At 34.3% G+C, this 13,815-nt stretch overlaps 2 protein-coding genes across 3 annotated transcripts; both read right to left on the bottom strand.

Annotated features, from left to right (window-relative positions):
• Nucleotides 1-570: 570 nt before the first annotated feature.
• LOC140969510 (uncharacterized) lies at nucleotides 571-8,365 on the bottom strand. Its single transcript, XM_073430872.1, has 15 exons — nucleotides 7,940-8,365; nucleotides 6,760-6,909; nucleotides 6,565-6,681; nucleotides 6,385-6,469; nucleotides 6,012-6,120; nucleotides 5,851-5,918; nucleotides 5,645-5,770; nucleotides 4,636-5,576; nucleotides 4,174-4,377; nucleotides 4,030-4,090; nucleotides 3,053-3,166; nucleotides 2,167-2,280; nucleotides 1,994-2,080; nucleotides 1,344-1,420; nucleotides 571-924 (listed from the first exon to the last, which is right to left on the bottom strand). The coding sequence occupies exons 1-14, from the start codon at nucleotides 8,053-8,055 to the stop codon at nucleotides 1,394-1,396; spliced, it is 2,319 nt and encodes a 772-aa protein (XP_073286973.1). The 5' UTR covers nucleotides 8,056-8,365; the 3' UTR covers nucleotides 571-924; nucleotides 1,344-1,393.
• Nucleotides 8,366-10,033: 1,668 nt separating this feature from the next.
• Nucleotides 10,034-11,170, bottom strand: LOC140969513 (uncharacterized). 2 transcript variants are annotated; one of them, XM_073430875.1, is made up of 2 exons: nucleotides 10,641-11,170; nucleotides 10,034-10,454 (listed from the first exon to the last, which is right to left on the bottom strand). In XM_073430875.1, the coding sequence occupies exons 1-2, from the start codon at nucleotides 11,035-11,037 to the stop codon at nucleotides 10,222-10,224; spliced, it is 630 nt and encodes a 209-aa protein (XP_073286976.1). In that variant the 5' UTR covers nucleotides 11,038-11,170; the 3' UTR covers nucleotides 10,034-10,221. The 2 variants fall into 2 exon arrangements, with proteins under 2 accessions (XP_073286976.1, XP_073286975.1); XM_073430874.1 differs by having other exon boundaries at nucleotides 10,041-10,457; nucleotides 10,641-11,155.
• Nucleotides 11,171-13,815: the final 2,645 nt, after the last annotated feature.

Consider the following 13,815-nt stretch of genomic DNA (forward strand, 5'->3'; position numbering starts at 1 on the left):
AGAATCACTCAAAACTTTTCTTATCGACTTAATTTCTTAATGTTCAACTAAAGAACCAATACCAGAGGATGGGATACACTGATTAAAATTTCTATCTTAGCAACATTGTCTACTAGAACAATATGCGTTCGACATGCAGTCGAGTAAAACTTGTTAATGAGACCTATTTGAGTTAATTTAGTACTCCAGAACTGGAAATTTACCTGCCGAGTCTTCGGGATCATTGACAATCAGGCCTATTTTAGGTCGAACCACGTACCCCGTCATAGAAAAATTGACTTCAATGATACAGCACCACTTTGTTGTCGATGAAAGTCTTATCTTACAACCACAGCTCATGTAAGTTCCGTACGGATAGCTCGAGTTTTGTATGCTAGGGTGGAAGACCTGTGAAAATAGATATGATAGTGCCTTTGTATATTTTTACATTAACAGCTAAAATCTCATATAGCATCCAAACATGTATTCATATAATGATTAAAAAAAAAAAAAAGAAGTAACTGAAAAATAGTTCTATTTAAACTCAAACGAAGCAAAACATATCGTGTAATATTATGATTGAAAAGGGAAGAAAGTCCAAGATATTAGCTACATGTAATTAATGAAAATGTAAAGCGAAACACTTTGCGCAATTTTTCAACTGATCAATATTTCTTGATGCTCTCTTCAAGGAGAGAACTTTCGGTCAACCAGCAGAAGCTGGAAATATAGGCAACATTTCCTTAATGTTCAAGCAATATCGAACTAGAAAGCGCCTATTTGCAAGTTAGCAGTATCGGCGATGATAGCTGCAAAGATCTGTACATGGCAACGAACAATTCCCAATGTTTGTACATGCAAGGGCTCATCACTTGTCCATTGGGATGTAGTACATCAAGCTGCAGATACACTAGCGATAACCTATCCGGGGTGATGGTAGTACACCTGGAAAAGGAGGAGTTTCATGTTTTAATACTGAATCCCATCAGCGGCCATGAATTTGTGACAACTGAAATCGAACGAATAAAGCACAAATTTCACTTTTATGTTATGGATGCCATGTCTTAAGTATTCAGTTTTTTTATACATGTTTTTTAAAACAAATATATTTATATAAAGCATGATCTGTGTCAACATCGCTCTGTTTTTGTAACCCAAGTGCCAAGAGAATATATGCAAACACAGACAGCATTGTTTTTAATTCAATACACAGAGTGTCGACAGATAGCTTTGTACATATACGCATCTTACGGCTGGATAACCTCAAGTATCACTAAAACCTAAAAGAGAATTTATTTTAAAAAAAAAATACTAAAAGAGAATGGCATTCAGCGTTCATATATTAAAAAAAGTGAAAGACTAACCATAATCAAGCAGCATAGCCGTTTCATTTAACGCTTTCACTCAATAAAAATCAGCTTCCTATTGTATATGCTGGAACCTTCAACCGAGAAACCAAAAGTTGATGTAAGCAATTGAATATAATACTTCATACAGCAAGTACATTTATAGATATGAGTCATATGACGCTCATAATTCATAAACCCTACAGTATATCACCACATGCAGGTTTTGAGATTAGTACTGGAGAATATGGTATCACTGTAACGCTAGAAGAATATCCAGAGGAAGTTGCAAAGGGTGATCAACAATTATGAAGTTAGTCGAGGTCAGCTGTGCTACATCTCTAACAAGGTTTTCCTTTGATAAGTAAAGTTTGACAGCAGGTCCTTGGATGGAGGGGAACATATTGACTTAAAATTCATTTGGTTGCTTAGATGAATTTATATTTGATGAATTTTAAATACTGCTCCCACACAAAACTTATTTAAATACAATGATGATTATGATGGTGTCGTTTCAAATTCACCATTCAAATATCTCTCCAAATCAAATGCTTTCATCCAAACACAACTTTAATTCACCAAGAGTAGTGTATTTATTTCATGGAGACACTGTATTTTAAAATAGCAGGAGAAGAATCAAAGGATTGCAATAATAAACCTTCCTATACCTCAAACATGTTGTAATCAGGAATAGAGGATACTTCAGTATTAAATCCATGGGATATATCACACTGAAGAATCCTGAGCTTTCCTTCCTGCAACATTTAAAAGAAAACCAACATTAGAGAAACTACTAAACAAGACCGAAACACCAAAAAGTAGACATACTTGTTTAACATACCTTGGTTCCATATACAAAGCCACCACCAACTGCAGGATGGAAACAGGCCACATTAACCTCATCTTCTGCACTGGGAAGAACCGTCACAAGTTCCATGTCAGAAATTCTATAGATCTGCAAGATAAAATTAGATTCTGAGAAGTGTGTAACAAGAGATATAGAAAAATAAAAATCGCACCACAAAAGTGTTCCACATATACCTCATATATCTTCAAATTACCTAAGTATTCAAATAGAAATGCAATACACACTTTTTCTCATGACTTGGTGGTTGTAATCTTATACCTTAACAAGTGAATTACGACAAATTGAACAATTTTAGATTATAAACAAAACGCAATAGTTTCCAAGTTGTCACTCCTGTGTATGCAACTCAAACATTCATTTTTCAGATAAAAATCATGCATCTCCTCTGCCCCCAACCCCATCCTCCGTGGCCACTGCCAAATAAAAATAAACAAGTGCAACCAGAAGTGTCTCAGCTTCACAGTCCCGTGCTCCAGTTTCCTGATACCTTCATGGAGACTTGGGATTTCCTATCGTTATCCAAGGAGCACTGAAATCATGGTCCATGAATTTATGATACCATATCAGTTGTGACCTTCTTTGGGCCAAGGTAGTCCGTAGTTCAATGGCTTTTGACCAAGGTTCCCAGACTATTTATGTAATAACCACAAAAGTCGTGGCATGTCCATCCTTAGATCAAAATATTTTCACTAGAAATTACTTAGAGAACAAAGAAGCAACTTTACACCAATATACGAATGACTTTTCCAAAACAATCAACAAGTTATAATGAATAAGCACCTAGTTACCAGGGAACAATATAATTAACTGGTCATATGCACGGAATAAGTAGCAATTACAATTTGCACACGTATCTAACCTCCAGGATAGTATAAATTGGCATTGTCCGATCTCCATCAATAACAACACTTTTAAGAAGGGAACTGTGGCGCCTACCATAGGCAAGTAACAGATGCTCTGATGTAGGAGAGAACTGCAATTCCAAAAAGACTAGAGATCAATTGTCCAAATTGTTAACACTTCCATTAACAATTAGGCAACTAAACAAATAATTACGATGTCTGAACAAAATTCAAAAAGCACAATACCCAGTAAATCCAATCTTCGTGACAAAGCAATAATAGATATTTACCATCAGGCTAAGCATCAAATCTACCAACATGATGTTTCTAAATGAAGTAAAATCTTTTTCCAAAAAGATAGATGGTAAATAGCTATCCACACCGTTCCACAGAATATAGTGCCATTCTACTGCATAAATGAAATATATCTACTCTACAAATATCATTTTTCTCATTTACCTCGCGAACCCAAATCTTTCAATTAGTACATTTCATTACTAATACAGCATTAACCAGCGCCCAAAAGAACAAAAAAAATTGAAAGTATGAAAAAAAAAAAAAAACTTAACTATCGCAATATAATTTTAAATGCCTTTATTCGGTGAACTGTTCATTATCCTCGCTTAAATATCCATAGAATCAGTTAATAATACAAGAATGAAAAATGCGTTTATGATAAAGGGTTCTTTAAAACATTTAAAAAAGACCAAAATTTAGACATAAATTGGAACACCTCCACCATCTGCCAGAGCAAGATGCAAAATAATATGTTGCTACAATGGAAGGAAAATCACACGAAGTTATCACACACATTTTCCTTCACATGTGAAAATTCTTCCTCAACATGAACAAGACAGGTTATATGGTTTTTACTACAAGTAACAGGATCTACACTATCACACAAACTATCTAAACTTAGTTCTTCATTCAATACATGAAACGAGCATTACATTGATATGAAATCAATACCTTAAGTTTCAGTAATAAAACTAACCTGTATTGATGTCAAACAATGAGCAGCTCTGATAGCCCGAGATGCTAGAACTGAGCCAAAACTACAATAGCAAAAAAGTACCAGTTTAAATAACTGCTTAACCATGTAGGAAGCTGGAGGCTAGGTAAATATTTTGAGACTCACGCAGCTGCTTCAAGGGAATAAATCCTAAGCTCATACACAACTTGGTGGGCTAAAACCGGATGCCTGGTTGGAGATGTTGAAGCTCCTGTTACATCATGCAGTACATGGCCTTGGAACCCTGGATCCGCTTCCATATTTGGCAGGATACACGCCACACAGACAGCTAAAAATCTTCCACATGGTGAAAAATGTGCACCCATTTCACTACAATAATGTAACTTACAAGTCAACATTTGGAGAGAAGCAGAGGAGATATAAATAAAAGAGGGCACAAAAAATGGTAATGAAAATCAATAGCTCACATACTGTGAGTTTACCATGGCATCATGAATTTAAAGTCCTACAAGTCCTTGAAAACTTCAATAAAGTAATGATGTTGATCCATTTAACAAAACTGACAGTCAATTATCAAACTATTAAGGAAACAATAATTTTCGATACCAATAGTAAAGTGATGCATACCTACAAAGTACAGCATGGGGAATCGTTAAGAGACATTGTTTTGTATCAAGAGGAGTACAAGGGTTTTTCACATCATGAGACCATATTCTAAGTTTCACTGTGCAAGGTAATTCGGCAGCTGCAGCTGCAGCTAGAGATGTGGCTACCTCTGATTGAACTTGGTTCATGAAAGGTTGTGAATTGCCCTGCTCTGATGGAATACCATTAAAAGCTGCAACATCACTAGATCCAACTGCCGGTATCGTGCGGGGCCGTGAGGACCTGTGACGTGAACCTGTTCTACTAGAAACCCTTGACGTGCCAACGTTGTTTGGAATTACCAGAGGAACCATTGATGATGGGTTCCCCGTTGCACTATAGGAAGACAAAGCTTCACTAGCACCTCCATTTTGTGGGAGCAACGCAGGTTGGCCAGCTTGACTTTGACCGATAAACCAGCCTTGCAAAAATGGAATCTCCCAATATGCTGAGTCGCCAATTGGAAAAAAGGGATTGCTTGTCTCTTCAGTCTGCATATCCGTCTCCATTGCATCCACTGCAGGCTGAGAAACAGCATCATCCATTTCCCTTGTTAAGGAACTATTTTGCACATCTTCTCGCACAGGAGAACTACTTGATTCGATCGGAGACAATACAAGTTCATACTGTCCAGAAGGAGTTGAAAAGGTGAGAAGTCGCACAGAGGCTGAAGAATCCACCACCTGTTGTGAAGCATTAGGGTTTGCATCCCCATTATTTTGCCGGGAAGGCGACGTTCCATCACGTCGGCCAATCGAAGGCCAGAGCAAAAATGGTATGGACATAATTGGTAGTTCATTTCCAGAATTTGATCGATAAGAAGAGTGAGTATCTGCCAGATATATAGTAGGAGGGGGGTAACGCAAGTATCCAGGGGAAGTTGCAAGCGTCATTGAAGGGTCTGATGAGTCAAGATCATTGACCTGTAAAGAGCAACATTATATAACTTATGAATTCATTATAAAATTTCTAGGCATGCCAGAATCAATACCTCAGCAGTAAGAAGAAATGGCGCAGCATGTGGGTGGAAATGCACAGCACGGAGTGAACGGCATGTCCTCAATATAATCCTTGGAGAGGAAGCCTCCCCACTCCTGTTGTAGTGCCATATATAGAGCTGCCCCAAAAACAAAGTCAACATATCAAAGCCGTTCAAGCCGAGACCCAAGGGCAATTGCTACAATCTGAAATTCTAACCTTGCGGCCTGAAGCTACAGCCAAAATTTCCCCTTGGGCATGGAAGGCAATTGAAGCTATTGGGCGATCTGGATGGAGAGACATTTTACAAGCAACATTAGCAGTATTCAAATCAACTAAATAGAAAAACAATGTTCTTAAATCTGAAGGTTATGGATTACAAAAGTCCCGCGATCCAATACAATCTGCAGATTTTGCGTCCCATAATCGAACTTCATGGTCCAAACTCCCACTTGCAAGAACTTCTGGATGGAGTGGATGGAATCTAACCTGTAGAAATTAATGATGCTCATTTGTTCGAGTTAGAGCCAAAGAATAGCTCAAAAGTCAAAATATAAACCATTGTCCCAAATAATAATAATAATAATAATAATAACCATAATAATATACTTCTGCCACCAAGCACAAGTCAATATAAAAGTTAAAACTTCATTCCACCCTTCAATTGCTCACTTCATTCAGTAAAGAACAACAACATTATTCCACGAACATTATTGGATCATATTTCCCAACAGTTTGTTCAATTATACGTACCACCCAAGGTGTCCTCCGATGACCACTCAATACCTTTAAGCATTTTCCAGTTTGATAGTCAATTATCTTTACTGTATGATCTCCACTGGCAACATTAAAAACAATGGCAACATTAAAAACAATGGTTATATTTGGAAACAATCATATGCAATAGAGATAAAATGAAATGCAGAAACTAACTGGGTAGAGGCAAGTGTCTTTCCATCGGCACTGAAGGCTGCTGCAATGGTAGACCTTGGTGGAGGCAGTAGAGGGCAATACCTGGCTGATAAACGTAACAATGACTCTGCCTCAGCCCTGGAGTTCAGATAATGATTTTAAAACAAGATAATCATCCATACATCAAAGACAAAACAGATAAAAAGAAGATAATACCATGAAAAAAGCTCTTGTCTGGCATCTTTAGCTATTTCACATTTGATTCCCGAGAAATCAATATGACTTGATGTCTTGCCCCATAATTTTTTTGGAGCCCGTTTTGTTCGAGGAGATACCTCCCTTCGTGCTACCAAGCGATATACATTACTGCAAATGAAACTTATCATATCAAATACAATGAACGGATCCACGTGCCACCAAGTCTTACGATCTTTTGTCCTATTTTATAGAGAATATAAGAATTCGTAACCATATAGTTAATATCTAATCAGAAATAAGGTATATGAATAAAAACACACAAAAACCAAATCTATGTAATGTAAACAAATAACATTTTAGGAAAGGTCAAATTGGTGAAATAACAAGAACTTTGTGAATTCAAATAAAGCACAACTGTAAGTCATTCGTTCATTTTGTTTTCAGTTAAGCACATAAATAGAACATTTGTCATCATAAAACCCAAATCCACATATACCACGTGTAGAAAGAAATAGAATGTGTATCACTGATCAAATACAAGCTAATTCATGTTTTGGCACCTTCGAAAACGACAATTGTCACATTTAAGACGTATGTCCCCATAGCTAATAAAAAAGGGCAACTACAAATGGTAAAAAGGAAAACCATAATCTGAAACTTTTAACATTACTGAGACGTGTAAAAAAGTTGCAATCCAAAAATCTAAAACGAATAACGATCTCATTTTATGAACCTCAAAAGTAGCTTGCATCATTAACCGCCAAATAAATGCATGTTAATTTGAATTTTCGCGCGTAAAATAAAAATTAACAAACATCTCACATGATATATTATTTAGTAAAATCTAATCAAGAAGCAAGTGAACGTCACTTGAATCATCGGACCTAAATCTCTATTCTATTTCAACAAACTATCACAGTTAACTTATGAAGGGTTTTAAACATAAGCTAACGTAATCCTATTTTACCACAATTTTTTTTTACTTTAAAAGGGAATCCGGCATAAGCTACTTAAAAATTATGAACACAAGCAAGTAATTTGACAACAGAAACTCAACATTGAGCCTACCTCAATTCGAAAATGAAATTATAAACAAAGAATTCAGCACAGAAGATAATGAATTTATATAATACACTCCGGATCTATGCGTACAGGAAAAATGCCAAATTGATGTAAAATCAGGGCATAAAGTTTGAACCTTTGTCTCGTATTAGATTGCTGGGAATGACCCGCTGGGGGCGTCGCCTGTCTCTGCGGCGGCTGGAAATTTGACGTCGATTGTGCGGCGGCGGAGGCTGAATTATCAGGCCACATGGACAATGACAGCGCAATATACAATTGAAATCAAAAATTCAGGAAAAACAATCGTCCAAAAAAATCTAGACGATTTTCTGCCATGTGCGAAGCTTTGAAAAATGGAGAATTGGAGGTTTTATTTACAGGCGAATAGGCCTGGAAAATCCCCTGGATTTCGAACAATTAACAGGGATGTCGTGGCGGCGGAGATCTGGAGGCGAGGGCTGATTGGGGACAGAATTTACGGAAGAAGATGAGAAAAGCAACCGGGTCGGAAAGCTGTGGGGGTATGAACATTTTCCGGCAACGGGATAGCAATAAATTTTTATGCCGCGATGACTTCGATTTGACGGAAATGCCCTTTATATATATATATATATATATATATNAAAGATTCGTGAGACCGTCTCACAAGAGATCTACTCCACATAAAAAGTATGCATTTAAGTAACAAGTGATTTGAATGATAGAATAATTTATGGAGAGATAAAATATAGTAATTATCGCAATGAGATAAATTGTGTATTGTTTGATATAATTTTTATTTGAAGGATAAATTGTGTTGATTTTGATATATGGACGAACTTATCCTTCAATCCTTCAAAGCCCTTTCCAAGCATGCACTTTTAGGGCGTGGGGTGGGAGGCCCACCCACTTGGGCTTCTCCCAGCCCATTTATTTTTTTTTTTTAAATTTGTAATTGTACCAATTGTATTAATAATAAAAAATAATAAAAATATGAAAAATTATAAAAGACGTAAATATTCATCAATTTTCATTAATTATTTCATTCTTCCAAAAAGATTATTCTAATTCCAAAATCTTTTTTTATTTCTATAATATTTTTTTTATCCGAAATAGACAAAAAATAATAAAGAATTTTTTAGAAATTTTGTGAATTAGTGTATTTGGACACAATACAACCAAAATCCTTGAATTAATATTTTACACATTTCGATATATTTAATTTATTTTTTAATTACATGCAAGGTTATTTTTTTCTTTAATTTCAAATTCGTAATAAAATTTTGATTTTATAAAAATTACCCGGTAAAATAATATGAAATGATTTTAATAATACAAAATATCATATTTATTTAAATAATAATCATTTAAATAGTGTAAATAAAATTCAAAATATATTTATTTAATGTAAAATAAAAACAAAGATAGATGAGTGACAGTGAGACTCGCGAATAACTAGAATGCTAAAATAAATATGAGAGAATTAAGATGTTAATATTATGTGTACGTGACATATGAACCATACGATTTTTGAGGATCCACCACCGTGTATGCTCTAATAATAGATATTTGTTACGACTTCATTGGATACATAAAATTGAAAAGTTGATCATAAATTTTTCGTTATTTGTAATTTTAGTCTTTCATTTTTTTCAAATTTTTAGTCTTAGCTAATTATTTTTGTTTTTTTATTTTAATATATTTTTGTACGTTACTTCCACTTTAGCGTAAATCTACTTAATTTTATATTTGGCGCTTTAAGCATAATGCTCAATTTTCACATATATTTATATCTTTATGTAATGATGATAAATTTCGAAGTTAAAATATTTGATTGGATAATTAAATTAAATGATTTTAGCCAATGCCATAATATCAAGGTGTGGTTCATTTACTTTGGTCAATCGATGAAAAGAACATCTCCGAAATGCCCACAGATTCAAAATCAGTTCACTGGTCAGGGTTCATTTCATCTGTCAATATTAAATAATGAGTTTGTCGTACAAAATTTGTTCAATGTAATAATTTACGTATCCATTGCACAATACATTCTGAATACTTTACAAAATTTTGTCTAAATGACCAAATCTATTGTTTCATGCAACTTTATGCCATTGTTTTTATATTTCTGGTACTATTATTTCGAAAGTTTTTTCAATTATTGAGAGAAAACTTACTATTTCGAAAGTTGGATGTTCTTTGAGGTGCATAATGTCCTCGTACTGGAAAAAAACAGTCTCATTTTGAATCGAGGAGGTCTCATATCATTGAATCTTTTTGTTGTTTAATTAACATGTTTTTATCTCTTAAACAACAACAATTAGTTCAAAGTAAAACAATGATTTAGTGGCAAAATAACCTGAACAAGAAACCCTTAACAGACAACAATTAAGGCAACATTAAGCTAATTACTCTCGGTGAACAGGATAGCAAATGGTTTCATATGTCTAAATTTCTTGATTGACCTCTGGCCGAGGTGGTTGCTCTCTTCTTGTGGCTCATGATTCTCAAGCTCTGTCTTAATATTTCCATCTCTCTCTCCCTCCTGGATTCTTGATCCTCCACTGACATTAACTTCGCTTGTAGAATATCGATTTTCTCTTCTTTGGATCTAAGTTCCTTCTTCAACTCCGTCAATGTGTCTGTTTCCTCTGTTTTCCAGTCCATTCTTCCTTCTGATTAGAAAAGAAGAAGGCAAATTAGTTAATTTGAACAGTGTAAATAAAAATAAGGGCAGTAGATTTGCTGCAAAATCCTTGAAGCCAAGCAAACATGTAAGGTTAAAAAAAAGAAAGAATTTGTACCAAACTAAGCATATTAAATTCTTCCAATATCTTAACATTTCTTTCAATATTTACCTGTATCAGTATGAGTCCTCTGGATAAGATCATCAAGCTCAATCTTGACTACAAGATAGAGCTGTTTCCATTTCTCCACAGTTTCATCTCTCCCCATTTTCCACTCATTCTCATGTTCATCGCACTTTCTTCCCATGCATTTCGACCTCATCTCTTCCTTTTCTTCACAAGCCATTCTCAGTCTCTTCAGCTCCGCTTTCAATCTTCTCCTTTCCCGCTTCCACTCCGCTTTCTTGAGCTCGAAAAAGATCGATTCGCGCTCGTAAGATTGGTATTCACTATCTCTGATCCTCATCATTTCATTGACGTCCCCTTGGAGAAGCCTCACTTTGTTTTTCAAACTTTCCACCACCTTTTCACTCGGGTTGCACTTTTCTTTGGTGTGAGAACTGCCCATTCTTCCCTTTTCTGTTGTTCCTTTTTTTTCTTTCCTCTCTTCTTTGAACACTAGTGGTGGCCTCGAGTCTTATTCAAGATCAATTATTGTATTGAAAATGAAGACGAAAAAGATATGGACACACACATGCTATTTATAAAGATATATTCCGTGAGTGACATGCAAATTCACATGCAGAGGAATTTAATTTTTTTTACATCGTCGTGTTTTTAAAAAATTAAGCACATATATTTCATCGACATCATCTTTTATGCTTGATTTTTACAAACATAAAATTTTAAATTAAATACCCATTGATTTTACACAGATGTTTTTCGTTTTTCGAATTTTTACAAAGATGTTAAGATTTTTCTGATGTACCCCTAATTATGATGTCCAATGAAAGCGGTCCGCACCAAATCTTTCGTTTTGAATGAAAAATATTAGTTCATATGCGCGCCACCTGCAGGCACATTACGCACCGACACAAGAAGAAGTAGTCCCTAGAAAGGTTTGTCTTAGGCCATAGGCCCCTCTATTGGCAGGGCTCAGACAAGCTAGAGACCGTGTCCAAACAACCTTATATAAATTTTTAAATATATATATATATACATCTTTATATATATATAATTTTTCTCCGAAATACGCTTTCGATTTTGGATTGCGTTATCGGCCCTCGGCCTATTTAATATAAGGTGATTTAATTTGTTGTATGATGCTTGATTTTATTTTATGAAAGGCTCTTTTATTTAGTTACTCGAATCATCAATTGTATTGTGTCAAAAGTAACTCGTGAAGGGGGGCTCCCCTTTCGTGTATGACCCTATTTTCCAGATGTTGACGTGTTTGAAAAGCATCCAGTAGATAATTATACTAATTATTAATAATATCTTGTATGGGGAATATTATATTGGGTCGAAGTATTTTATATCAAGAATATAATTTTCTTAACTTTTATAAGAGTACATTAGCATAATTTGAACATTTTCGGTCGTCAATTTGTTTGTTCAGAACTAAACGTTTTCAATCTTAATCTTGAAAATTTAAATGTAAGAGACTTAATTAATGTTTCAGAAATCCAAATCTAAACGTAAATTTTTAATAGATTATGTTAGCTACGCATTAAAGAAAAAGTTGCACTATTTAGATTGAGATGGTCGTCCGACATACGATAACTTGAGATAATAAATATGAAAATAAAGAATAAATTGAACACCAAGATTTATGTGAAAAAATCCTAAAAATTATTATGGTAAAAACCACGAACAAGATAAAAAGAATTTCACTATAATATTTTATGATGTACAACCACTCGCTGTGTTTCCAAAGAGAACGCACACTCTCTTAATACAGGAGAACAAACATCTTAAAAATATTATAGAAATAAGCACTTAAATACTATGAGATAGGAGAGAACTCGATGAAGGGATGAATGAAATGATCAACTGATGCATCTATTTATAGCAGAGCTCAATGGTGTGAAACCGCGTTTTTCTTCGTCAATTTTGCCAACTGCGCTTTTCCGCTTCAAATGATGACTTGACTTTTCCCTCATAATTAATGTGAATTTTCCTATCTTTGCTGACATGAGATATATAAGAATGAAAATAGGGTAATGAGTACGAGAGATACATGTTTATCTGCTGATGTTAGTAGATGGTAATGAATCCGGTAAATTCGTAAAATCCTGATGCTAGTCACGATATCGTTGGATGACAGAAAATTAAGTGTAGTTATGTTTAGACCATAGACAACCAACCATACACCAACATGGTTTTCCATTTTGCTGGAAAAGGACAATATAATCTTTATTGGAAAAACACAGCACAAGACGTACCCCCAAAAAATAGAGAATAAGCAGGCTGATTTTACAGTATTAGATAAAATTGCAAAAGATAGTTATTGATATAACCTGTTAGACTTAGGGTCACCCCATTTTAAGCAACAAATTGGAGCTATCGTGTGATAATTGATGCTGTGTTTCAATTTAATATCAGCAGAATGCTGCTGCATTGAATTTAATGCCTGGAAATTAAATTAGATGACTATGAGCCGTGAGTTGTAAGGAGCGTCCTATGCAAATCCACACGAGACTATACATCAAATTATTGTAGGTAGTATTTGGGAAATGACAAAATTTTCAAATAAGTGATTTGGAATAAAAATTAGAGATCACATGATACCTATAACTTGAGTTTATCTTTAAGCCTTAGCCTACCATATTTGTTCTTTTATGTTTATATACGACTAAATTTAAGCAAACGTTATTTATACTCAAATTTTTATTAATCACAACTCTAGTGGTAAATGATTGATCCTCCAATTGATATTAGAATCGAGGTCACGGGTTCGATTCTCGTTGATTGAAAAAAAAAAAAGCAATTGGTGGGAGATACATATTGTTTGCAATAATTTTTTGTGCTAGATAGAACAATCGAAATATTATATTTGTATTTTTGTACAGTTTAAAAGATTTGATTTGTACTGTTACCACCAAATATAAATTTTTGGTAAAACGACAAGCTCTCGATCCTACGTCATGTAAATATTTTTTTATAATTACGTGGTTTAAAAAATTCTTCATTATATGCACATATATTTAATAATGTATTTATAGAAATTTAAGAATGATATTAGTAAATTAATTACTAATTTCAAGAAAAAAACTAAAATTAATAATCAAAATATAGTTATATGATCATAATTGATTCAAGAAAAAATATATGACTAAAAGTGTCACAACAACAATACTTACGTACAAAAAAATTGACATTTTGTCTTTAGCATAATAATAATAAC

This window comes from Primulina huaijiensis, unplaced genomic scaffold (genome assembly GCF_012295235.1).
Source record: "Primulina huaijiensis isolate GDHJ02 unplaced genomic scaffold, ASM1229523v2 scaffold42149, whole genome shotgun sequence".
Taxonomy (NCBI): Eukaryota; Viridiplantae; Streptophyta; class Magnoliopsida; order Lamiales; family Gesneriaceae; genus Primulina; species Primulina huaijiensis.

What these genes read in the sequence shown, in the direction of transcription:
- LOC140969513 (XM_073430874.1), bottom strand. Translation starts at nt 11,037, where the DNA reads ATGGGCAGTTCTCACACCAAAGAAAAGTGCAACCCGAGTGAAAAGGTG. An exon ending in GAGGACTCATACTGATACAG is followed by an intron (nt 10,458 to 10,640) that starts GTAAATATTGAA and finishes TTTTCTAATCAG; the next exon opens with AAGGAAGAATGGACTGGAAA.
- LOC140969510 (XM_073430872.1), bottom strand. Translation starts at nt 8,055, where the DNA reads ATGTGGCCTGATAATTCAGCCTCCGCCGCCGCACAATCGACGTCAAAT. An exon ending in TATTCCCTTGAAGCAGCTGC is followed by an intron (nt 4,091 to 4,173) that starts GTGAGTCTCAAA and finishes TTGCTATTGTAG; the next exon opens with TTTTGGCTCAGTTCTAGCAT. An exon ending in ATTGTTTGACATCAATACAG is followed by an intron (nt 3,167 to 4,029) that starts GTTAGTTTTATT and finishes TTGGAATTGCAG; the next exon opens with TTCTCTCCTACATCAGAGCA.